Here is a 26,711-nt window from a genome sequence, read left to right as displayed (position 1 = left end):
CATTCATTCATTCATTCAACAAATAGTTATTTGGCTCTTCCTAAGAGCTGGCCCCATTTAAGTTTCCAAGTGCTTTCAGCCACTTTAGATGAAACTGGAAAGGGATAGAGGAGTATAAAGAGTTTGTGCTGAGTTTTTTAAAAATAAGATTATTAAAATTTTTATAAGTTCTATCTCTTAACTTTTTAAAAGTTCAGTGTAGTCTCTTGAGACCTGGCCAAACTGCTTAGATTATTCTTTTTTTTTTTTTCTTTTATTCTGGTGTGGAAGTATTCGGTGACAGTTTTTAATTAAAAATTCTGGATATTTCACTTTCTGCCTAAAAAATCTCATTTCTTCATTATTTCTTTTTCCAACAAGCCCGGATAGTCCAATTTTTTTTCCTAACATGTTGACAACTGCTAACATTTATTGAGTGCTTAGCATCTGCTAAGCACTAAGTAGTTTTAAAATGGTAGCTCTTTTCATTCTCTTTAGAACAAACCTATGAAGTTGGCACTATTATTTTCCTACTTTGTTAAATAGACAAATTAACTCACATTACTAAGTGAATTAAAACTATGCTGAAAAGTAACGTAGAGACCTAGAGTCAAGTCCAGGTCTGACTGTGTCTTCCTGATCTATGCGTTCTGTTAATGAAAATGCTATACTGTGTCTTAAAATAAGTATCCTATTCCATCAGCAACACACAATACCTAGTTCCAGGTGTAGCAAACTAATAGCTGTTCTTGAGCATGCAGTAACACTTCATTTCCCAGAAAAGGTCATGGACTGAGTGTTAGTCAATGGAATATAAGTGGAAGTAAATGTTGCCATTTCTAAGCTAAGACTTTAAAGAAGTTAGTGTGCATTCCTTTGACTGAATCCAGACAGAGGCTCTAGGACACAAAAGCCAAAGGACACAACTATGAATATTTGGAAACCTTAATGGATATAGAGAAAGTTAATTCCTGCCTGATGCATGAGTATAATATAAACATCTATCACTTGGAAGACATTTGTGATTGTATTTATTTGTAACCAATAACTATTCTACCTAACACATCAAGAGTTCTTATTAAAATATTTTTCATTATTTATTTCCTATTTCTTATCATAATCTAAATTTGTGAGAAAGTCTTCGTATCTCAGGATGATTTAGGCATATAGTCTTGATTTCTCTCTCTTTATATCTTATGGTCCCCTTATCAATTTTCCATGAATTGTTTCAAATGCTTTGTGAAATGAGACAATAAAAGAAAAAAGAAAGAGAGAGAGCAAGGGAGAGGAAGAAAAGAAAGGAGAGAGGGGGAAAGACTAAAGGGTGAGAAAAAAAGGGAAGAGGAGCAATGAAAGAGGAAGGAGGAAAATGGGTTAGGAACAATGAGATCCTATGAGGGTATAACTGAGGAACAAAAGAAATACTATATTTAGCCAACCTGAACCCCATTCCAACCCCTTCCTCTTAGTCTCTCTCTACTGTAGGGCCATAGATGTGAAATATTTCCTTACTCATGCTCTTTCTTAGCTGCCATTTCAGGAAGCAGTGAGTCATTAGCAGGAATCTGCTAGGTTTTTTTCTGGGAAAGATTTAGCACTTAGGATGAAAGAAACAGATGAAGCTGCCCTGCTGCTTCTCCCTTCTTCCTTTTCTCTGCCTTAAATAGAAATGAGATTTCTGGATTTGAGACAAATATCTTGTGACTGTGATGGAAAAAGTCCGGGAAAACTCTAAGGAAACTTGGGAGATGGCACTCAGACATAACTGAGTTGCTGAGTGCACCCCAGCAGCCCCCTGCCTCAAGTCTTTCGTGGTGAGAAAAAGAAATCTGTATTTTTCATCCAAGGTTAACATCGTTTCTTGTAGCTGAAAACGTTCATCTTTGATTCAGAAATATAAAAAGAAAGACAGATCCTGAAAGGATGAAATTAATAAGAGATTGGTTAAAAAGGTCAAGAACAGAAAAGCTGAGTGTACTGGTCCAGAAAGATGGTGGCATGATGATACAGTAGAGACATCTTGTGGGTGACACAAATCTCGTTGGAGCATATTGATCCCAAGGTACATATAGGACATCCAGATGTAGTGGGAAGATGCAGGCTATTTCCTATTGTATGAGTAGCCTGGAGTCTGCACTTGACAGTGATAGCTGAATTATGGCAGTGGTTAAGAATCACTAGAGATAGTAATACCGGGGACAATCAGAAATATCTACAATTAGTGGGTGTAGGAAAGAAGTTCCTAGTAGAAACAAGTAACAGAGTATGAAAAATATAGAAACATGGAAGTAAGGAAGAGCTCCAAAAAGATGGGTTGGCACACCTTTATCTTCAAAGAGACATCTTCAAACTGATGTCTCTTGTCACATGCTGGCCCTCCCTTGTGACTGAGCTCTCTAATCTGTTTTCCTTGACTTCCCCCACTTGCTACAATCTCAGGCCTCCTCAGTTAAGAAAAGCCTCAGTATCTTAAATTAATTGTGTGAATCAAAGTCATACTATCAATTGTTCTTTTTATTAATTAGTTTTCTTCCTTGATGATCACTGGAAATCTGGTATTTTCTCTCTCCTTCAAAATCAATTTCTATACCACCTACAATCAAATTAGGAAAAGAAAGATAACCATATAGAAAAATGGGCAAGACACTTGAACAAGCATTTCATAAGATATACAGAAAGATATACAGAAAGCCAATAAATATTGGAAGATTCTCAATCTTATCAATAATCACGGAATTGCAAAATAAAACTGCCATGCATTACCACTGCAAACTACTTAGAACAACTAAAATTATAAAGACTGAAAATAGTAACTATTGGTGAGGCTTTAGTGAAACAGTCTAATATATGCTAGTAGAAGAACAAGTTTTTGAAGGATTGGCATTATTGATTAGAAATATACAAATACCTTATGGTCCAGGAATTCCACTTCTAGGTATATACTTAACAGAAAAGTGTATGAATGTGTACTCCCCCAAAATGTATGTGAATATTTAAAGTAGCATGGATTATTATATTAATAGTTCTCAATTGAAAATAAAATCCAAATATCTACCCCCAATAAAATGGAAACAAAATTGTGATCTATTTCATACTATGTAAAAATATACTGAAATAAAAAAAAAAAAAAGTACTGCTAGATATCACATGAATGAATCTCACACATATAAAAGTCAGCAAACAAGCCAAACACAAAACAAAGTTTATAAAAGATGAGCATCTAAAATCCCAAATTCAGAAATCTGAAAGGCTCCAAAATCCAAAACTTTTTGAACACTGACAGAATGCTCAAAGAATAAAAATTTCATTGGAGCACTTGAGATTTCCAGATTTGGTGTGTTCAAGCAGTAAGTATAATGTAAATGTTCCAAAATCCAAAAATATCCAAAACACTTCTAGTCCTAAGTATCTCAGGTAAGAAATACTCAACCTGCATATGCCTTCGTATAACGTTCAAAACTAGACAAAATAATGCATTTATATAAAGTTCAAAATGGACAAACCTGACTACGTGGTTAGAAGTCAGGGGAATTGTAAATTTGAAAGGGGGATGCTATGGTCTAAATGTTGGTCTCCCCAGACCCCAATTTTATATGTTACAACCTTATACCCAATGTGACAGTATTAGGAGGTCAGGGCTTTGGAAGTGATTAAGTCATGATGAAGTGATTCCTCATGAATGGAATTAGTCCCTTTGTATTAGAGGCTCTAGACAGCTCCCTTAGCCCTTCTGCCATGTGAGGAAGGGCAAAGCAACAAGGCATCATCTGTGAAACAAATAGCAGCCCTAAGCAGACACCAAGTCTGCTGGCATCTTGATCTTGCACTTCCCAGCCTACAGAACTGTGAGCAATATATTTATGTTTTGTTTACATTACCCAGTTTAACATATTTTGTTAGAGCAGCCCAAGTGGACAGAGACAGAAGGTAACAGGTACTATTTGGAAGAAGACACAATTGAAGATTCTGAGTGTTGGAATACTTTTTTTCTTGATAGGGGTGATGGTTATAAGGCCTCAGAATCACCCATGAAGCTATTTGCTTATGATTCATGCTGTTCTTGGTACACATACATTTCTTAAATTAAAATATTTATCACGATTTCTGTTTCTTCTTCCTTATACATGACTATGAAGATTTTACTTCAGAATCTCCTGATTGACTCTCATTGCTCCATCCCACCATCATTTTGTATTCCCACCATGCTTTATTTCTGAAAACTTGTTTTTGCCTCACATGTCCAAATCTACCAGTGACCATGTTATGCCCTTTGTTCCTAGAATTTCCTATCTCTTTCTTGATTGACACCTTTAATTTCTTCTCTGCCTCTCTCTTCAGCTTTATTCATAGATGACTAGACCACCCAAGAGACCTATTGAAGTCTACATTTCAAAGAACTTTGCCTCACCTCGGTTGATAGTAGGAGGAACTGTATAGGAATAGGGTACAAATTTGTTAGAATAATCTTGATAATGGATAAATCTACATCTGGCATATCCCCATTTTATTCCCATAGTATTGATTGCTTCTTCATAGTCACATTTAAAACTGCTCATTCCTACCTTCATTTATTTGACTGAGAGTTCCATGAGACTAACTTGGTAGACATTTATTATATTTTTTAAGTTAAAGAAAGCCTGCAAAACATTGAACAAATTTAGCAATCCTAGATTTACATATAAAACCTAAAGTAAACAAATTTATTTTGTGTTTCAATAGGAAACAAAAGAAAGTGTCTATCTCAACCACTTTATAATGTCCTATTAATTGAGAAGAGTATAAAGGTAAGGAAACCATCATTTAATGGCAGAATGTGTGCCAATCCATTTAGTGTTTTATATTCATCATTCTCACACTGAATGTATAAGGTGGGTGCTGTTGTGTTAAATTAGCACTTTTAAAGAGAGAGATGCAGAGAAGTCAAGTAACTTGCTTAAGATCATGTAACAATTAAATGACCTAGCCAAGATTTGAACCTCGGACTGTGTGATCGAAAACTCATGGTCTTTCTTCTGTATCTTGCTATCTTATATATAGGAAGGTTAACAAGACATACATGTATACTAAGGAAGCAGGGACTGCTATTTACTTGCATAACATTTTAAAATATGATTTTTTATTGGCCTCCCTTTATTTTGGTGCTTAACATTTAATATCTAAATTAAGAAGACATTATCTTTATATCTTTTGTAATGGACCACTTTCAGAGTTATCCATCAAACCAGTTGGAAGTCGTTGTTAGAAATTCCTAGAGACTGCTGATAACAGTGCTAAATATCTTTTCATTAGTTCCATTCATTAGCTTCAATAACTGAATATATTAACTAGACCTCACACGTATATTAATCCCATAACTTATTAATGCTCAGAATAAAATTCAATTGTTACATTTTTAAATACATGACTTGATTGCTGAATGAAATAGAAGTGCTATTTAAGGATTTTAAACACAAATTGTGACTGTTGAATGTTGCCTCTTTAATTTTGCTTCAAATAAATACTAAAACCACTTTTTACAAACACTTATATACAAAGAGACATGACTTCAAAACAATTTAACTGTGATTTAGTAGTGGGTAGGAAAAAAATAAAGCTCTCGTTACAGGCAGTATAAAAATTTTTTAAGAGTCTTAGGAATAAAATGGCCTCCTTAAAGTAACTTGTATAAAATTTGATCTACTGATAAAATTTAATTCTGCATTTCTTCTTTAGATACTCAGTGTTAAGTGAAAACTGATTTATATTTAGAATGAGTTATGACAAAGTACCAGTTGAATTTTTAACAGACCTAGCATGTAGTTCCTATCCTAAGTATTTTGTCTTCTTCCTGCTGACTGACCAGCTGAGTACCAATGGCATCACCTGCAGCTTGCCTGGCCTGTTGACTAGAGGCAAATGCATAGAGCAGCTGCTACTAAGGAGGTGAGACCACAGAAGTGCCAAAAAAAAAAAAAAAAAAAGCAGTTTAAATAGAGATGCCTAAAGCAAAAAAAAAAAAGCAAAAAAGAATACAGATTTTCTTTTAAATGTAAGGCTTACTCGTTTTTTTTTTTTTTTTTTTTTTTTTGAGACGGAGTCTTGCTCCATTGCTCAGGCTGGAGTGCAGGGGCGCAATCTCGGCTCACTGCAACTTCCGCCTCCTGGGTTCAAGCGACTCTCCTGCGTCAGCCTCCCAAATAGCTGGGATTACAGGCACCCACCACCATGCCCGGTTAATTTTTGTATTTTTAGTAGAGACAGGGTTTCACTATTTTGGCCAGGCTGGTCTCGAACTCCTGATCTTGTGATCTGCCCACCTTAGCCTCCCGAGGTTCTGGGATTACAGGTATGAGTCACCGTACCCCACCCTAGGCTTACTCTTTTTTTTTTTTAACTATTGAAATAGTTTTACTCAGACACAAGCTAAAGCACTTCACAAGTCACTCAATTAGAACACTCAAGTAGAGTGATGTTTGGAGTAAAGTGGGAAGAAGTAAATAGTGTGCATACCTTCGCTTGTCCAGCTTTTGTGATGGCAGGAATATTAAAGTGCTGTCCAGTGTAAAAATGTACCCCACTGAACAGGATCACTGCAACTGAGTCTCCTTCCTTCTCAATTACTTCAAGGATATCCTCTATTCTTAAGGTTTCTTCCCCCTAAATCAAGTTAGGCACAAGTTAGGTCATATCAATAATAATAAATTTGTAATTGCATATTGCCAATCTAAATTTCACCATGAGCTCTGTTGCATTAGAAGATTTTTTTTTTTTCAGATTAAGGCTCTTTAAAAATCTGACATAGAAGCAGCATTTAAGCATAATTTTTATTATTAAGAAATGATAATTAAAAAGTAAAAAGTGGTTTTTAAAGTGAAAGTCTGCAAAAGCCTAATTGTTTGATTTATTCTCTAGTTTTTAAAAACTAATTTGTAACATTTCCACAGCTATAAGTTGTTTTCTCCTTATTCCTGACTAATAAAACACAATAAAGTGCAAGAAGTCTATTATATAGCAAAATAAATGATCAGAAATTGGTATTGTATTTATCAGTCTAATATCCTGTTATTTTTTCCAAAAACATGCCAGGTACAGTGACTCACGCCTGTAATCCCAGCACTTAGGGATGTCAAGGTGGGCAGATCACTTGAGGTAAGGAGTTCGAGACCAGCTTGGCCAACATGGTGAAACCCAGTCTTTATTAAAAATACAAAAATTATCTGGGTGTGATTGTGCATGCCTGTAATCCCAGCTACTTGGGTGGCTGAGGCATCTACCCAGTAAGTTTTCATTTTTTTTTTTTGAGATGGAGCTTCACTTTTGTTGCCCAGGCTGGAGTGCAAAGGCGTGATCTTGGCTCACCACAACCTCCGCCTCCCGGGTTCAAGTGATTCTCCTGCCTCAGCCTTCCAACTAGTTGGGATTATAGGCATGTGCCACCACATCCGGCTAATTTTGTATTTTTAGTACAGATGGGGTTTCTCCGTGTTGGTCAGGCTGGTCTTGAACTCCCGACCTCAGGTGATCTGCCCACCTCAACCTCCCAAAGTGCTGGGATTACAGGCGTGAGACACTGCACCCGGCCATGAATTTTCTCCAGTGCTGTCTGACATGATTTTGAGGTCAATGCATCATTAATTACATTAATATTTGGGGGAAGCTCATTAAGATATCATCCTATAGTTTACTTTTAATTTTTAATTATCTTGGTATTTGCCAATTACTCTGCTCATGTTAAGAGAGTATGTGTGTGTGTGAGTGTGTATGTGTGTGGGTGTGTAATACACTCTCTACTAGAAGAAACTAGGAGTTTGTTTACAAAATGGGCATCAATAAAAATTGGTATCCCAATATTAACTGGATTGTTATTAAAATCTCTGAATTATTAAGTGAAGTGTACTTTATATAAATAAAACAATTTCACTAATTGTAAGTAAAATTAATAACTTGGCAATCTAAAACTCTTTATTCTTAAAATAATCTATATGGTTTATCCACTATAATTTCCAATAAAGTGGTAAGGAAAATATTATAGATATTAATACTTAATTTATATCTTAAAAAATCAGTATTAAGCACGTAAGAAATATATTTCTCGATGACAGGATACGGCCCTCTCTCATGTTGATGTGTTCTAGGTAATGCTCAACAGTGGTCCCAAGATTATAAGTAACTCATGAAACTCCACAATATTTTGGTCACTTATGTCATTATTAGCAGCTGTATTCATTTTTGCTAGAAACTAACAATTTATATCCTCTCAATTTATATCCTCTCAGGTGAGAACTTTTTATTCCATTAATTTATTGCATGTTGGCAAATGGAAGTGAACAGAGTATATCTTTAATCTATTCAAAGTAATTCTGGGTTGAAAGAAGTAATTGTTCACACAATGACTTAGCAGCCTGGGATGCTCTTATGTGAAACCCAAAATTTATTCTGTATGATTCACCTAGTGACAAATTACACAAGTTGCAGGGTTTACATGTCAAAGTCTGTGCAGCTGAGCCTTGTATCTCTATTAATGTAAAGTACACATTTAGGTCTTAGGTCAAGCCTGATTAGATACATGCTTTTGTTATCTGTTTAAATATAAAGGAGTCTCAGAGAATAAAGTAACTTTCCCAAAGTCACATACCCAGTAAACTGGAGCATCTGAGACTTCACTGGAAATATTAGCCAGGCTGTAAACCCCAAACTCTTCCCATTATACCACATCCCTTTCTCCACTATCCTACTGTAAACACAAAGAAAATGTCTGATACTTAGAATAAGAGGGGACATGAAAGATAGTCACGATTCCATTTCAACAAATAATTCTGGTCTTTAGCATGAATTTAATGGCACCCATGGGCAAGACATTTGAAATTGAAAATGATATAGTGAATTTGTCACCCTTTTCCCATCCCATTGAAGAATATGGCAGACTCCAGTGGTATTAACAGAAAAATAGTTTGCTTGCCATTTGGCTAGCCCTTGAAAAATGAAAATAAATATATATCTGAGTTACTCTATTTTAAGTAAAATGATCTAATAGTAACAGAAGTATGGGTCCTTCATGCTTTCTTGAAAGTTCCATCAAAATAATGAAGATTTTAATACACTTTTGAGGAAAATGAATAAAATATCAATACTAAACAAGGCATGATGAATATTTCTTTCTTTCTCATATACCTCTCTTGGCTTTATCATCCGCATACTTTCTTCAATGTTAAGTCCGTGAAGTTGTAGTTGTGACTCAATAGCATACTAAAAAGGAAAGATGATTTATTTATCAAATCAAGCTGAGAGTACAGAAGTACACTGAAATAACAAAGTAAAAATAAAGGCATATTACTATATTAAATCCAAGGTGAAGGTTAAAACACCTAAACAAAATACACAAGAGAAGAACCACTTAATAAAATTCACATATAGAATTCTGAACATTCTTTGAGATGGATGAAAACAGAGGGATCTTCTTGATTTAAGAAATTATAAGAGATTTTAGAATAAGAAATTAAATAATCTAAGTCAAAGTCAGAATTTGCAAAATAAGCAAAGTGAATAGTAGCGACTTGTTAGGCTTGAACCTAGGATATAGAAATGGCTTACCCTAGGAAGAGTAAGTTAGCTAAAAAAAGGCATTAAGAAGTTTACTTCATAAAGAGTATCAGACATTTATGCAGATAAGCCACCACACCAACATGGAATCTTTTGCAGATATTAGGATTTTGACCCATTTTAGTAAGATATTAGGGTTTTATTCCTTTTGACATAATTACTTGCCCTGAAATTACAAGGGCTAGAATGATAGCAATAATACAGAGAAATAAAGTTTCTCTAACACCAAAACTAAAATATAAAATGTACTTTTGAAATGTATTTATTTATTTATTTCTTATTTACTTTATAAAGACGAGTTCTCACTATGTTGCCCAGGTTTGTCTCAAACTGCTGGACTTAAGTGTTCCTCCTGCCTTGGTTTCCTGAAGTGTTGACATTGCAGGCATGAGGGCATGAGCCACTGTGCCTAGACTTACAATGTACTTTTATTTGTGTTTATATCTGAAACCATTAAATTTCTTATCAAGAACAAACATCTCATCCAGTAAGAAACTACCAAATTTCTTATCAAGTAAAGTAATGTGACTTTTTTTTAGTAAATCACAAGAAATATTTTTAATCTCTAATAAATAATATTTCAATAATAATGGGCCAACATGCTAGCATGATATGAAAAGAAACTGGACAAATAAAAGTTTATATTCCTATTCTATTTAGCTAAAGGGTTAAGCACTGGGGTTTGTATTGATTTGATTTCATAAAATAAAACAGCAATAAGAATTAATAAAACATTTATAACTGCACTTGATTTAGACCAGTGGTTTGCTCAGTGTCTTTAAAAAGACTAATAAATCAAGGCTCCTATTCAGTTCTCTCTTCCCTTAACAGGTGTTTTACTTTAACACAAGAAATAAAGCTATAATCTATTTTAAAAAATCTAAATCAAAAGCCTTTGACAGATCTTTTTATTGTAAGATTGCTTGGAAAAGCTTAGTGAGTAAACATTCAAGTCAGGTAATGATACGCTGCTCTAGGAAGAGTAGAAAGAACAGAAATATAATTTGAAGAAGTCCTTACATGATCAGAAGGGAAGGCTTTGGCTTCTAGAAGAATTTTGTATCGTTTTGGCGTAGGCTTAAAAAATGATAACTGCAATAAAATGGATTTATTGAGACAGCATTAATGCACAATTTATACATTTGTTCATTTTATGCCACACTTTCATTTTATAATCTCCAGTATTTTAAAGACATTAATTAACTCAACATCTTAAGTGTTTGTCAGGGCTACCTTTCCAATTAGCCTGTTTCCAGTGAATTGCAAAGAGAAAGAAGATATTGGCTCAATTTGCTTATCAATGAAACAGCAAACTCAGGGAAAAATGTGAATGAGATAACAAATCCTCAAACTTTACTTATATATTAATAGATGAAACTTAAAGTCTGATGATTAACAACAAAAAAAGATGTTAATTGAAAAATTAGCTTCCCAAAGCATTTCATGGTAATTTTGATGGCATCACACTGAAATATTATGGTCTATGTATGTCTTATTTGTATTGACAGTAGCTCATTTGTTCAGTGAAGCTCTTTCATTTCTCCACACTGTTCCTAGAGAGTGATATTAACATTAATAACAACGAAGATAATAGTTACTTTAACTGGGTGTTGATCACTGGCCAGGGTGCTAAAGCAATTTTCACATATTATTACATTTAAGTATCATGCAGATCTTTGAGGTAGATATTATTTTTCTCATTTTTACAAAGGAGAATGTTAAGACTTAGAGATGCCAAAAGCCTTTTTTCAACTTCAAATAGGCATTATGTAATTTAGCTGGGAGTCAAATCCAGGGATATCTGAACTTGTAGACATGTTTCCAAAACATACTTAAAAAATGAAGTCAAGATTCTTCAAAGCATTGGGCAATCACCATTAACACAATATCCCAAATAGATAATATATTTGACATTTTAAAGTAAAACTATTTATTAAGATGTAAGAAGTACTTTAAACACATTACTCATTTAAGGTACTAGCCCCCTTTCTAAAAATTTAATTCTCCAAGTCTTTTTTAACCTATATTAATCTACAAAAGTATGCTGATCCACTAACTCACTCTGCTGAAGCTATTGGAAAATTGTCTTTCCAAAAAGCTCAGTGCTTTGCTAGCATTGTAAATCACTGTTTTGTAGGCTTGCAAGTAGTTTGCCTATTTACTCATTATGGCTCCTATTCCTCCTATTCTTTATTTTCCCAGACAAGAACTGTTCATTATTCTAAAGCTCTTCTCAGGAGTCAACTCTTCCATGATCAGGAAGAAGCTATTATATCATGGTCCAGCATTTCCTAGTAAAAATGAAAATAACCTCACAATTTATTTTTAAATAAGAAACTCCCAGAAGCTCATGAATTAAAGATAGAAAAACATCAGATTCTATAAATGAATGTGTTCTAAACATTAGTGGGAGAGAAAACTTACCAATAGAAGATGTAAATTTACAGTCAAAGCATTCATTAGGGCTATTTCTTTCTCATTGGCTCCTGTAAAATATGCATATCATAATTTAGATGTTTCTATTATGTCTAAAGATACTGAAAAAACAAAGAAGGAAGGCTTCACTCAATCATTCTTAACGTCTTTAGAGATAAGGGCGTATTTGATGTGTCATCACAAAGAAATGGAAGTTTTCCCATTTGACTCATTTTATCAAATGATATCTGGACTTAGATGTACATAGCTAGCTAAAATTATGTTTCTTTTATGATGTAGTAAATAATAACAAAATAATGAAGCATTTGCTTTTGCCTGTAAACTAAAAAATGATATATTCTATTATCAGTTCAATTGTCAAATTCCCAAGGAGCATATTTTTGTGGTAAGTATATCTTCAAAGGAATCTAAAAAGATATTAAGGCCAATTACATTTTTAAAGTTGGTTGCTTCTAACATCAAATTAAAATGCACCTTTTATAAAAGGAGGTTACTTTGTGAATCATAACTCACTGTTATTACAGTGAAATACATAACAAGACAAAACAGCTGCATAGCAAATTATGACCCAAATAGCTCTGACATTTATTCATACACACTGAGATAAAAGATAATACAGATATGTATTATCTGATGAGAAAATATGCAAAAGTCAGATATCCACTACATAATTATTAATATAATCTGATCTAATTCCTGCTAACAAGGGTTTTCACACTAGAAACAGACCCAGAGACAGGGAATACATTGGTTACTTAAGAATTCAAAGCATAATAACAACAATAATAATACCTTCCATGTTTTGAGTTCTTATGATGTTTCTTCAAGGCAATTAGACCTGTGTAATAGAAATTATGTCCCTTTACTGTCACTGAGAAAAATGGGATGTGTACCTTAATGTTTGAAGGCCGAACTAGATGTTAGAGAAAATGTATAATACAAATCCTACATTTTGTATCCAGAGGGATATTTCTGAGAGAGTCCCATTTTAAAAGAATAGACACTAAGTAGCATAAATCTAATAGATTCCAGGATAAGTTCACCAGAGGGGAGAAGCCATGTAAATAAGTATATAACTTAAGAATTTATATTTCAACATAGCCATTTAAGGAAGGACCTGTATCTTTATTGCATCAAGGAAAACTTCTTGTTGCATTTGCCACATAGATTTCTCCATTTGACAGACAAGGTTGATGAACAAGTGGTGGAAGTTAAAAGATGTATCTCTGATCATTGTAAGGTCAATAATATCTAACGTCAAGGGGCAATAAGAAAAATCTCAGTGTATATTCCTAGAACTAAATGAAATGTGTCCTAGATGTACTAAATAGATATGAATATAAGCTTATGTTGCATATAGTGACATATGCCTTCTTCTTTTCCATGTTTCGAAGAGAAGATTTCTTTGAAATATGGTTTAAAAAATACCACCATCTTCATTATATTTGTTTCTCTACATTATTGTGGAGGCTAAAGCAACTCCATATTGGGTGTCAACCTGCCATGTTGACTTCTGAGTAACCCTTATTCCAGGAATGCCTTTAAGATTTCTATTTAAACTACTGCTCCCATAAATCCTGCCCTTAGGCAGATTCACATAGCATTCTTGCCTTTCCCTGAGAGGTTGACTTCAATTGTTCCACACAATCCTTCCCTGTGTTTTACATGTAAGTTCTACCTCTGATGGGTAATGGTGTGGCGGGGGGTGGGGGGGGGGGTGAAGGGGGGGATTCACTATCTAATCTTGCTGTTGCCAGTTGCCGGGACATCATGACTTCTGTTTCTCACTCCCTATTAAATGTTTCTTTCTGAGAAACTGGATTTGTTAGTCTCTTTCTTGGGCCTTTCAGCTACCTCCGATTTGGGGGATAGGTTTGCATAAACTGCCGACCACAGAATAATTATAGTGTGAATTTTTACTGCTATTTCTAAAACAAACACTAAAGTAACTTGGTCTTACTCTTGACTCCCTGTTATTTACACACATCTTTTGGGAAAACCATTTATTAAAAAAAAAAATGGCAGGGTGAGTGGAAGGAGGAAAGAAAAAGCAATATGAAGAAAAATACAGAATTAGTAGAAAGAGAGGCATTTCAAAGAATAAAGTGAGGAGAAAATTAAAGAAAAAATAATTATCACAAATAAAAATCAAGAAATGGAAGAGGCAGGAAGAAGGAGACTTTCTGTAGAAGCTCAGACATTCCTTTTTTGCTTAAATATTATACTCTGATTAAAATGGATATCGTGGTAGACTGAGGCAGGAGGAATGCTTGAACCCAAGTGTTCAAGATGGGCTTGGGCAACACAGCGAGATTCTATCTCTGCAAACAATTTTTAAAAATTAGCCAGGTGTAGTGGCATGCTCCTATAGTTTCAGCTACTCTGGAGGCTGAGACAGGAAGAGTGCTTGAGGTTTTAGTGAACTATAAATTTTACCACTGCACTCCACACTCTAGCCTGGGTGACAGAGTGAGAACCTGTATCTAAAAAAAGCAAAAACAAAAAACAAAGAAAGAAATAAGAAAACAAAAAACAGATAAAAAGAAAAAGAAAAACATAAAAGAAAAAAAAATTTGGATATAGGCTGGGCGTGATGGCTTACATCTGTAATTCCAACACTTTGGGGGGCCAAGGTGGGTGGATCGTTTGAGCTCAGGAGTTCAAGACCAGTCTGGGCTACATGGCGAGACCCTGTCTCTACTAAAAATACAAAAAATAGCTGGACATGGTTGTGCATGCCTGTGGTCCCAGCTACTTGGAAGGCTGAGTTGGAGGATTGCTTGAGCCTGCGGAAGGTCGCGGGGCAGGAGAGGTAGCAGTGCACTGCGGCCTGGGTCACAGAGGTAGATTCTGTCTCAAAAAACAAAAACAAACAAACAAAAAAAGGATATAGATTCCTGGACATTTTGGTTCTCCAAACAATACAATGTTCATTTTGAATCACTTAAAATTTTTCTGGCTTGGGAATGTGATGCACTTACACACATGTTCCCCTCCAGATGTGCTGGGCAGAATGAAACTACACTTACACTTGGTATAGAGCTTCCCTCATCTCACTTTCAACAGCCTCCTCAAACTTGGGCCACTTCTTTGTAAATAATCCCTTCCTGATTTGAATAATTTGTCTGTACACATACACAAACATTATTGTACAATGGACCACTTTAAATTAAACTTAACTGAGCACATCACAAAATGCAATCTTCATCTGCTACTGACCTTTGTCCAAGGACAGGGTTAGTCCAACATGCAAGAATGTGTACACATATAACTGGGGGTGGTGCAAATAGTAAAGTTTCAAAACATTAACAGAAGTGTTTATTACAAATATTACCTAAAGGCACTAAATAATTTAGTGTTCTTAACATCAAAGAGCTACAACAGACTGATTTTTAGTGTACAGGCATACTCTGTTTCATTGCACTTCACTTCATTGTTTTTTGTTTTGTTTTATTTTGTCACTTGGGCTGGAGTACAGAGGCATGATCACAGCTCACTGCAAACTCGGCCTCTCAAGATCAAGCAATCTCCTACCTCAGTTACACCACGTCCAGCTAATTTTGGGTATTTTGGGTAGAGACAGGGTTTTACAATGTCCAGGCTGGTCTCAAACTCCTGAGCTCAGGCTATCTGCCTGCCTTGGCCTCCCAAAGTGCTGGGGGGATTATAGGCATGGGCCACCACACCTGGCATTTTGTTTGTTTTTAAAACAAACTGTAGGTCTGTGGTAACCCTCCATCAACTGATCTTATCAGTGCCATTTTTCCAAAAGCATGTGCTCACCTCATGTCTCTGTATCACATTTTGATAATTCTTGCAATATTTCAAACTTTATTATTATTTCTGTGATCAATTATATTTGATGTTAATGCTATAATTATTTTGGCATGCCACAAACCACATTCACATAAGACAGAGAACTTAATCAATAAATGTTGTGTGCTCTGACTGCTCCACTGATCAGCCCTTCCCCCATTTCTCTCCCACTTCTCCAGACTCCCTATTCCCTGAGACTCAACACTGAAAATAAGCCAATCAATAACCCTATAATGGCCTTTAAGTGTCAAGTGAAAGGAAGTGTCACATGCTTCTCTCTTTAAGTGAAAAGCTAGAAATGATAAAGCTTAGTGAGGAAAACATGTCAAAAGCCAAGGTAGGCTGAAAGCTAAATCTCTTGTGCCAAACAGCCAAGTTGTAAATGCAAAGAAAATGTTCTTGAAAGAAGTTAAAATTGCTACTTAGTGAATATAAGAATGACAGGAAAAACCAACAGCCTTGATATGGTTTGGCTGTGTCCCCACCCAAATCTCATCTTGAATTCCCATGTATTGTGGGAGAGACCTGGTGGGATGTAATCATGGGGGCAGGTCTTTCCTGTGTTGTCCTCATGATAGTGAACAAGTCTTATGAGATCTGATGGTTTTAAAAATGGGAGTTTCCCTACACAAGCTGTCTCTTTGCCTTCTGCCATCCATGTCAGATGTGACTTGCTCCTCCTTGCCTTCTGCCATGATTGTGAGGCTTCCCCAGCCATGTGGAACTGTGAGTTCTCTGGTAAACCTCTTTCCTTTGTAAATTGCCCAGTCTCAGGTATGTCTTTATCAGCAGCATGAAAACAGACTAATACAGTAAATTACTACCAGTAGAATGGGACATTGCTGAAAAGATACCCCAAAACGTGGAAGCAACTTTGGAACTGGGTAACATGCAGAGGTTGGAATGGTTTGGAGGGCTCACAACAAAACAGGAAAATGTGGGAAAGCTTGGAACTTCCTAGAAACTTGTCAAATGGCTTCGCCCAAAATGCTGATGATGATACGGACAATGAAATTCAGGCTGAAGTAGTCTCAGATGGAGATGAGGAGCTTGTCGGTAACTGGAGCAAAGGTGACTTTTGTTACGTTTTAGCAAAGAGACTGGTGGCATTCTGCCCCTGCCCTAGAGATTTGTGGAACTTTGAACTTGAGAGAGATTATTTAGGGTATCTGGCGGAAGAAATTTCTAAGCAGCAAAGTATTCAAGATGTGACTTTGGTACTGTTAGAGATATTCCACTTTAAAAGAGAAACAGAGCATAAAAGTGTGGAAAATTTGCAGCCTGACAACACGATAGAAAACAAAATCCAAATTTCTGTGGAGAAATCCAAGGTAGCTGCACAGATTTGCATAAGTAATAATGAGCAGAATGTTAATCCCCAAGACAATGGGGAAAATGTCTCCAGGGCATGTCAGAGGTCTTCACAGCAGCCCCTCCCATCACAAGCCCAGAGGGCTAGGAGGAAAAAGTGGTTTCATGGGTGGGACCCAGAGCCCGCCTGCTGTGTGCAGCCTAGGGACTTGGTGCCCTGATTCCCAGCCACTCCAGCCATGGCTGAAAGGGGCCAAGGTACAGCTCAGTCCGTGGCTTCGAAGGGTGCAAGTCTCAAGCCTCGACAGCTTCCATGTGGTGTTGAGCTTGTGAGTGCACAGAGGTCAAGGTTTGAGAACCTCCACCTAGATTTCAGAAGACGTATGGAAATGCCAGGCAGATGTTTGCTGTAGAGGTGGGGTCCTCATGGAGGACCTCTGCTAGGGCAGTGCAGAAGGGACACAGAGTCCCTCTTGGGACACCACCTAGTGGAGCTGTGAGAAAAGGGCCACTGTCCTCCAGACCCCAGAGTGGTAGATCCACTGACAGCTTGCACCATGCGCCCAGAAAAGCCGCAGACACGCAACACCAGCCCATGAAGGCAGCTGGGAGTGAGGCTGTACCCTGCAAAGCCACAGGGGTGGAGCTGCCCAAGACCACATGGGAACCCACCTCTTGCATAGCATGACCCAGATGCGAGTCATGGAATCAAAGATCATTTCAGAGTTTTAAGATTTGACTGCCCCACAGGATTTTGGACTTGCATGGGACCTGTAGCCCCTTTGTTTTGGCCAATTTCTCTAATTTTGAACAGCTGTATTTACCCAACGCCTGTACCTCCACTGTATTTAGGAAGTTTTTAACTTACCATTTATCTTACAGGCTCATGGGCGGAAGGGACCTTCCTTGTCTCAGATGAGACTTTGGACTGTGGACTTTTGAGTTAATGCTGAAATGAGTTAAGATTTTGGGGACTGTTGGAAAGGCATGATTGGTTTTGAAACGTGAGGGATTATTCCAAAGAAGATTAAAGAAGCAATTACTCCTCCCCCTAGTAATATACTCTTGGACAATGATTACAGTTTGCATTTCTGCTGATAATGCTATGTGCTATAATTATACGTAAGCATATAAGAAACCTGGGGTAAAACCATGGACTTTCTCCCTTTTGCTGGCATCATCTACAGAAATACCATGGGCATCATGAAAGGCAGGATAGCTATAGGCTGAAAAAGAGCATGGTTCAGTTTGCTGCTGTCATGATGCCCTGTTGAGAGACTGCTCTTCAAGGTTTCTTGTATCCTTGGGTCCTCCAAGTCAGGCCTGGATGCATCTTTATTTACAAAGAGTAGTTGCCTCTATTTTCTCAATTGAAATGAACAAATTTTTAAGATCTAATAATTGTGTCGACTGAAGAAATCATCAATAAAAGGATCTGCATTCGATGATACAGAAGTGCACCTGGACCCTATGCAGGCAGTGGCACTGCTGCACCCCGGTCACTGCCTGGCTCCTATGCTATGTACTCCTCTTCCTGGGGCCTACATCCACCTTGAACTTCTAAGTTTCTTTCCTTAAACCTTATGAGCCGACCTGTGCTAATTTCACACTTTTCTTTTACATCTTCCTCACCTCTGTCAGGTGTCAAAGAATTGAAAAGAATTGGGGCCTTGCTGTGGTTTAGCCTTTGGCTTCTTTAATCTTCTTTGGAATAATCCATCATTTTGGCCCAAATGAAGTATTCCCAGGATAATCTTTGGATAAAAAAACTGACCTATCATCTTTCTCAACCAAGTCAATGGAATTAATGTTTTTGCATCCCGAAGTTTTGGGCCCATTGGAGGGATGAAGGTAATGGGCAAGGAAGGTAATGTCATGGACCATCTCAGAAGAGCTGAGAGAAAGGCTGTTAAAGAAACAGCAATATTCAGCAAAGTGCTGTTTGGGACATTAACTTTTATTCCAATGTCTTCAACTACTTTTTAAAAAGACACAGTATAGTAAGCTTGAAGAGGAAATCCAATCTGCAATAGAAAAATAGAACTCTTCTATAATACAGGTGTGTAGTGGCGAGTTTTAAGTGAATTTGTCTGGTTCCTACTTGAAAATCTTCCTCTCTCAAGGTTTCAGTTTAGAGAACTCTACTGAAGTTTCCCTGGGAACCTCGGAGGTGTCTGTGTTAACAAGATGACTTAAGATTACACATACTGAGGTCATTTACAGGTTGGCTGTGTCAGGGGTCTGTAAGGGTGGCTGGAAAAAGAGCAACAAAAGGATATACTGTTTGATATTACTCACAAGAGTTGCTTGGGAAAGGGTGAGGTGAGAATCAGCCCACAAAAGGGTACCATGAAATTACTAATAAACTTGTCTCAAGTTGGCTATTTGAAATACAAAAAGTGCAAGGTGAAACACAAGTGCTGATGGAGAATCTGCAGCAAGCTACCCAGAAAATCAAGCTAAGATAATTGATTCAGGCTTCACTAAACAATAGATTTTCAGTGTAGATGAATGAGTCTTCTATTGGAAGAAGATGATATCTAGGATTTTATGGCTAGAAAGGAAGTCTGGGCTACAAACCTTCAAGGGACAGGCAGAATCTTATTCGGGGTTAATGTAGCTAATGACTTTAGGCCAGTATTTATTTACCATTCAAAAAATCCTAGGGCTGTTAAGAATTATGCTAAATCTACTCTTACTGTGCTTTATAAGTGAAACGACAAAGCCTGGATGACAGCCCACCTTTTTACAGCACGGTTTGCTGAATATGTTAAGCCCACTGTTGAGAGTTACTGCTCAGAAAAAAAGATCTTTTCAAAACATTTACTGCTTATTGACAATGCACCTAGTCACCCAAGAGCTCTGATGGAGATGCACAAAGGATATTAAAGTTTTCAAGTTTGCTAACACAACATCCATTCTGCAGTCCATGGATCATGGAGTAATTTTGACTTTCAAGTAGTCTTCTTTAAGAACAAAATTTGGCAGCTGGGCAGGGTAATCCCAGCACTTTGGGAGGCCTAGGCAGGTGGATTGGTTCAGCTCAGGAGTTTGAGATCAGCCTGAGCAAAATGGTGAAACCCCATTTTTACCAATGATACAAAAATTAGCCAGGCATGGTCGCACGTGCTTCTGGTCCCAGGTACTAGGGGGAAGTTGAGGCAGGAGAATTGCTGGAGCCCGGGAAATCAAGGCTGCAGTGAGCTCTGACTGCACCACTGTATTCCAGCCTGTGTGACAGAACAAGACTCTGTCTCAAAAATAAAAAATAAAAGTATAAAACAAATTTAAAAAATAAAATTAAAAATGTGGAAAACAGGCCAGGTGCGGGGTGGCTTCTGCCTGTAATCCTAGCACTTTGGGAGGCCGAAGTGGACGAATCACCCAAGGTCAGGAGTTCGAGATCAGCCTGATTAACGTGATGAAACCCCATCTCTACTAAAATTATAAAAAGTAGGCAGGGATGGTGGCGCCTGCCTGTGCTCCCAGCTACTTGGGAGTTTGAGAACAGGAGAATCACTTGAACCTGGGAGGCAGAGGTTGCAGTGAGCTGAGATTGTGCCACTGCACTCCAGCCTGAGCGATACAGAGAGAATCCTTCTCAAAAGAAAAAAAAAAAAATTTGTGAGGATATTGTTGCCACAGATAGTGATCCCTCTGATGGATCTGTGCAAAGTCAGTTGAAAACTTCCTGGAAAGGATCCACCATTCTAGATGCCACTAAGAACATTCATGATTATTGGGAGGAGGTCAAAATATCAACATGAACAGGAATTTGGGAGAAGTTTATTCCAACCCTCATGGATGACTTTGATGGGCTCAAGATTTCAGGTGAAGGAAATAATTGCAGATGTAGTGGAATAGTAAGAGAATTTAAATTAGAAGTGGAGCCTGAAGATGTGACTGAATTGTTGCAATCTCATAATAAAACTTCAGCAGATGAGGGGTTGCCTTTTATGAAAGAGCAAGGAAAAATGGTTAAGATTTTGAAGATGGTGAAGATGCTGTGAACTTCGTTTAAATGACAACAAAAGAATAAAATGTTTCATTAACTTAATTGATAAAGCAAGCAATGGTAGGATTTTAGAGGATTGCTTCAAATTTTGAAAGAAGTTCTACTGTGAGTAAAATACTGTCAAATAGCATCACAAGCTACAGAGACTTCTTTCATGAAAGGAATATTCAATTGACAAAGCAAACATGATTGCTATCTTATTTTAAGAAGTTGCCACAGGTAACACCATTCCAACCAGTCAGCAGCCATCAACATAGAGGCAAGACACCCCCCCATCAGCAAAAAGATTACAGCTCACTGAAGGTTTAGATGATTGTTAGCATTTTTTAGCAATAAAGTATTTTTTAAATTAAGGTATCCACGTTGCTTTTTAGATGTAATGCTATTGCATACTTAATCGACTACAGTATGAACATAACTTTCATATGTACTGGTTAACAAAAATTTGTGTGACTCACTTGATTGCAATATTTGCTTTACTGCAGCAGCCTGGAACCAAGCCACAATATCTTTGAGGTATGTCTGTATTTTCAAAAGATTATTTACCTAATTGGCCTATCTTTTTCGGTTCAAATTAGATTTCTGAAGCCAATATTGTTCTAAGATGTTTCAATATCATCATTTCATTAACAATATTTTTTTTAAAAAAGTTAACCAAAGTTTATTCAAGTTGTTTTTCTTCATTCCTTTACTTTTTCCTAATTATTTTGAATTAATGTGGAAACATCGAGAGCTCCAGTTATATGGGGGCAAAATTTTTAAAATGCTTCCAGAGAGCTTAGCAGGTTTTGAAAGGATCTTTATTTTATAAGATCATCTATGACTCACTGCAATAAATGTCAAGATTTAAATCACTTCTGAGATGAGTGTGAGCCAGTGCTCTAATCCAAAAAGTGTTTCTCTGCTTGTTTATTCCTTGTTTATTTATTTATTGAACATCATATTTTTGCTTTACCAGAAGATAAAACTTAGTTAAATGCAAGCAACTGCATTCTGGTTTCAAAGCCTGGCAAGCTAATGTTTATGGATCCCTTAAGTATTTCAACACTTCTAATTATGACTTGTATTATTTCAGCCTGCATAGCAACTCAATGAGGTACCTACTCTAATTTTCTTCATTTCATAATGAGGAAACCCATGTGCAAAGAGATGAACTAACTGACCAAAAGTCTTGTAGAAGAAAAATAAAATAAGAATGTTCTTTCAGGCTTAAAGCATTGTTTACAGAAAATACTGTGTGTATTTGACTTGAGACCCAGGCTCATAACTTCCCTCTGTGTCTTTTTAATCCTAACATAATTTCAAATCTCTTGCAAAGTGGGGATGACAAGGCCCCAAGCTGTTTTCCATTGGATAAGAGGGTTCATTATGGGTCTCATAACTGCCATACCATACTCTGTATATTTTACTAAGCAGATGCAAATGTTATTGTGGATTTGGCTGTAAGGTTTATAATCAGGCTAAGTCCAAGAACTTTACATTCCATTTTTCAAATAACAAATTTCAGCAGCCTTTAGTGGTGGCTGGTACACGTCTGAGGGTCTGTAACTATTGGGGGATAGCTTCCAGGGATTATTGCTTCTCTGAGGGTCAGCCACAGATTTCATAAAGCAAATTTATGTTCACATTACACCATTTTTATAATCTCAAATGCATATAGCTAACCCTTTGTGATTTTTATGTATCCAGGGAGAAGTAAGCTTAATAATAATATTAATATTCTTCAGTAATTTTATTTCTACCATCTTGATAATATGACATTAATTATAAGGGAAAGTTATTCCATGTTTTGAAGAATTGTTGGCTTTCTATAAAATGTTTCATTAATAGCGTTTCTTCTCATCTGAAATTGAATTTTTTCTACATCTATGAATAAATATGGTTATTTCTTTCTCTTCTCTATCCACACTATCAATTTGTACACATAATAATTTTTATTATCCTCCTTTTACTTCTTTTAAAATTTTTTTATAGTAAACTAAAGGCTGTAGTTTTAAGAACCTGGAAGATTCAGTCATGACCCAAAATATACAACTTGTCTGTTTGCTCATGGCACATTTAGATAACTTAGTGTTACAGTAGGTAATCAGGCAGACATGAGCAGGGCAGGCATCTCCCTCCCATCACCAGGAATGTCAGGTGATGGCCAGGCAGTTGTTACCTGTCTCTCTAAAATAATAATTGGTTGCATCCAGCGCTGGGGAAAGACAGTCTCCCAAAAGATAGCAGCTTCCCAATATCTCAAGATTTGGGTGAGTGGGCTCAAACATGTACATTAAGAGGCAAAATGGCCAAGATTTTTTTTTTTTTAAATAATATAACCTTTTATTGGTTTCAGATAATTATCTTGAGATCCTAATCCTACCAAAACATTCTGTTTTTCTTAATTTGATCCTATCTTTTTTTGTTTGTTCGTTTTAATAAAGGATGAAACAATATCCTGAGAAACTTTCTTTTATTTATTTATCTTTATTATACTTTAAGTTCTAGGGTACATGTGCACAACGTGCAGGTTTGTTACATATGTATACATGTGCCATGTTGGTGTGCTGTACCCATTAACTCGTCATTTACATTAGCTATTTCTTCTAATGCTATCCCTCCCCTCCGCCACCCCATGACAGGCCCCGGTGTGTGATGTTTCCCACCCTGTGTCCAAGTGTTCTCACTGTTCAATTCCCACCTATGAATGAGAACATGCAGTGTTAGGCTTTCTGTCCTTGCAACAGTTTGCTGAGAATGATGGTTTCCAGCTTCATCCATGTCCCTACAAAGGAGATGAAGTCATCCTTTTTTATGGCTGCATAGTATTCCATGGTGTATATGTGCCACATTTTCTTAATCTGGTCTGTCACTGATGGACATTTGGGTTGATTCCAAGTCTTTGCTATTGTGAATAGTGCTGCAATAAACATATGTGTGCATGTGTTTTTATAGCTGCATGATTTATAATCCTTTGGGTATATACCCAGTAATGGGATGGCTGGGTCAAATGGTATTTCTATTCTAGATCCTTGAGGAATTGCCACACTGTCTTCCACAATGGTTGAACTAGTTCACAGTCCCACCAACAGTGTAAAAGTGTTCCTATTTCTCCACATCCTCTCCAGCACCTGTTGTTTCCTGACTTTTTAATGACTGCCATTCTAACTGGTGTGAGATGGTATCTCATTGTGGTTTTGATTTCCATTTCTCTGATGCAAAATGGCCAAGTGGTAATGTCTCTTATGTAACCTTCTAGGGACATTCAGCTGGTAAGGGAAGAATTCCTCAAGGGAGCATGCACACATCTCCAGTAAACACAATGCACATGCAGCCCCTCCCAAGTGCTAGCAGGCCAATGTGCATGAGGACAGCCCACCCCAAGGGAAGAATCAAGAGAGAAGGGACACAAGCCCCCAGAAGCATGCCAAAATATAAAACCCAAAGTCAAAGGTCAAACCATGCCCTTGATCTCTCAGGTTGCCCACTTGGCCCTTTCAAGTATACTTTACTTCTTTTCATTCCTGCTCTAAAACTTTTTAATAAACTTTCACTCCTGCTCTAAAACCTGCCTCGGTCTCTCCTGCATTATACCCCTCAGTTGAATTATTTCTTCTGAAGAGGCAAAAATTGAGGTTGCTACAGACCTATATGGATTCGCTGCTGGTAACACTAGCAAGTAGAAAAATAAATTTGGCCTTTGCTACTCTTTACAGCAGTTACTACACTATTATTTTAATTATTTCATCATTTAAACCATACTTACTTCCAAAGAGGTTTGAGATAAATTGTAATACAAAACTATTTGAGGAAGAATGATAGAAAGTAGCAACACAATAAATGCAGATGAGAAACAAATTAGAATTTATTAAATATTTTTGTTACTTTAAACTTGATCAAATTTTTCTCAGAACTTCTTAGTAACCAAGGCAAAATGGGAACTTGCATGGGGTTTGCAAACAAAATGAACACACACACACAAACACATTCTGAAAGAGTCTGTTTGAGTGAAGTTACACATTTTTCTTTTTTTTTTTTTTCTTTTCTTTCTTTCTCTTTCTCTCTCTCTCTTTTTTTTTTTTTTTTTTTTTTTCTATCACCCAGGCTGGAGTGCAGCAGCATGATCATGGCTCACTGTAGCCTTAAACTCCCAGGTTCCAGCTACCCTCCCACCTCAGTCTTTCGAATAGGTGGAACTACAGGCATGCACCACCACACCTGGCTAATTTTTGTGTGTTTGTATTTCTTGCAGAGGTGGAGTTTCACCATGTTGCCCAGGCTGGTCTTAAACTCCTGGGCTCAAGCAATCCTCCCACCTTACCTTCCCAGAGTGTTGGGATTACAGGCATGAGTCACTGTGCCTCATTGATTCATTTTTCAATTTGACTTAAGTAAGGACCATTTCTCTGACTAATATGTATATAATTTTGGAAGTTAAAACATTTTAGAAATAATACTATGGCCTGAGAGACCAAAACAGATGCCCTTTTATCAATAAAGATGGATCCATTGGTTTAAGAAACTAAGTTACCTACAGGTCAGGTCACGGATTCAGGGCCCATCCAGCACAACAAATCTCTTAAATTCCTGTGGCTCTAAACTTCCTAACCATGGGAGCTATCACATCCTTCCTAACTCTGATTTACAACCCAGACCACTGAAAAGACTTCAAATAAAATGTGACAACGCATTTGTCAGATAAGGTTTGACACTTTGGGAAAGTTATAAATATTTTGTTTATGAAGTTTCAGGTCTACAAAATTCATTTTGCCCATTTTAAGAAATCATTGTTATCCTCTATATCCTACATTATATTTTGGGACCAAACACATCTAATTTAACTAATGCAGAATTCAAAGACGAAAATGCAGAAAACTAAATGAATTTTGTCCCATAGGTGTGGCATAACAAGAAATATTTGCTTTTTGTTCCCAGTTCAGGGCACATGGCTCCTAAAACCCTTGGATAGTCCAAGTGGTAAAAGTATTTTTTGTTGTTCATAACAAGCCCCCTTAGATCACAGGAGAGTTGATGCTAATGAAGTGACTTAGGTTGGGGCCCTGAGAGACATCTCATGATAGGGGGTTGCTCATCAAAAAGACCAAGTGATCAGAGGGAAGAGAGGTGAAATTTTAGCTCAACCCACTGACCTCCCAGAGGGAGAGGAGGGCTGGGACTGAGCTTTATAAAAACAGTAAGACTCAGAGAGGTTCTGGGCTGATGAACACATCTAAGTACCGACAGAGTGGCAGGTTCAGAGAAGGCAGGGAAGCTCCCCTATTTCCATGCCCTGTGCATCTCTTCCATTGGCTGTTTCTGAGTTGTATCCTTATAATAAACTGGCAAACATAAAGTAAAGTGAAAGAAAGTTCTGAAAGTGCTCTAGCAAATTGTGGAGCCTGCAAAGGGCACTGTGGAAATCCCTGAATTTATAGCTGGTACGTGCAAAGTAAGGGTGGTTTCTAGGATTTCTGACTGGCATCTGAAGTGGGGGCAGCCTTGTGGGCCAGAATATAAATTATATGAGTGTGTGGTTTTTCAAAGACAGGCATAAAAACCCTACAGCCATGGTTGACAAATTTGCTTTTAAAAA

The 26,711-nt window shown here is 36.9% G+C and overlaps 1 protein-coding gene across 5 annotated transcripts in view; it reads right to left on the bottom strand.

Moving 5' to 3' along the window:
* The window catches only part of KYNU (kynureninase), a 181,343-nt gene that overhangs the window by 69,651 nt on the left and 84,981 nt on the right, over positions 1-26,711 (bottom strand). For all 5 annotated transcript variants that reach the window (XR_012094178.1, XR_012094179.1, XM_073019652.1 and 2 more), the window contains exons 5-8: positions 11,983-12,044; positions 10,579-10,650; positions 9,130-9,204; positions 6,469-6,615 (exon numbers count right to left, since the gene is read on the bottom strand). Coding sequence is in view for 3 of the 5 variants with exons in the window: in XM_073019652.1 (XP_072875753.1) it covers positions 6,469-6,615; positions 9,130-9,204; positions 10,579-10,650; positions 11,983-12,044 (356 nt within the window). In the remaining 2 variants the exon portion in view is untranslated. The remainder of the gene's footprint in view (positions 1-6,468; positions 6,616-9,129; positions 9,205-10,578; positions 10,651-11,982; positions 12,045-26,711) is intronic.

Source organism: Chlorocebus sabaeus, chromosome 10 (genome assembly GCF_047675955.1).
Source record: "Chlorocebus sabaeus isolate Y175 chromosome 10, mChlSab1.0.hap1, whole genome shotgun sequence".
Lineage (NCBI taxonomy): Eukaryota > Metazoa > Chordata > Mammalia > Primates > Cercopithecidae > Chlorocebus > Chlorocebus sabaeus.
Note: the sequence above shows the minus strand (reverse complement) of the source record. Positions and strands in the feature narration are given on the sequence as shown.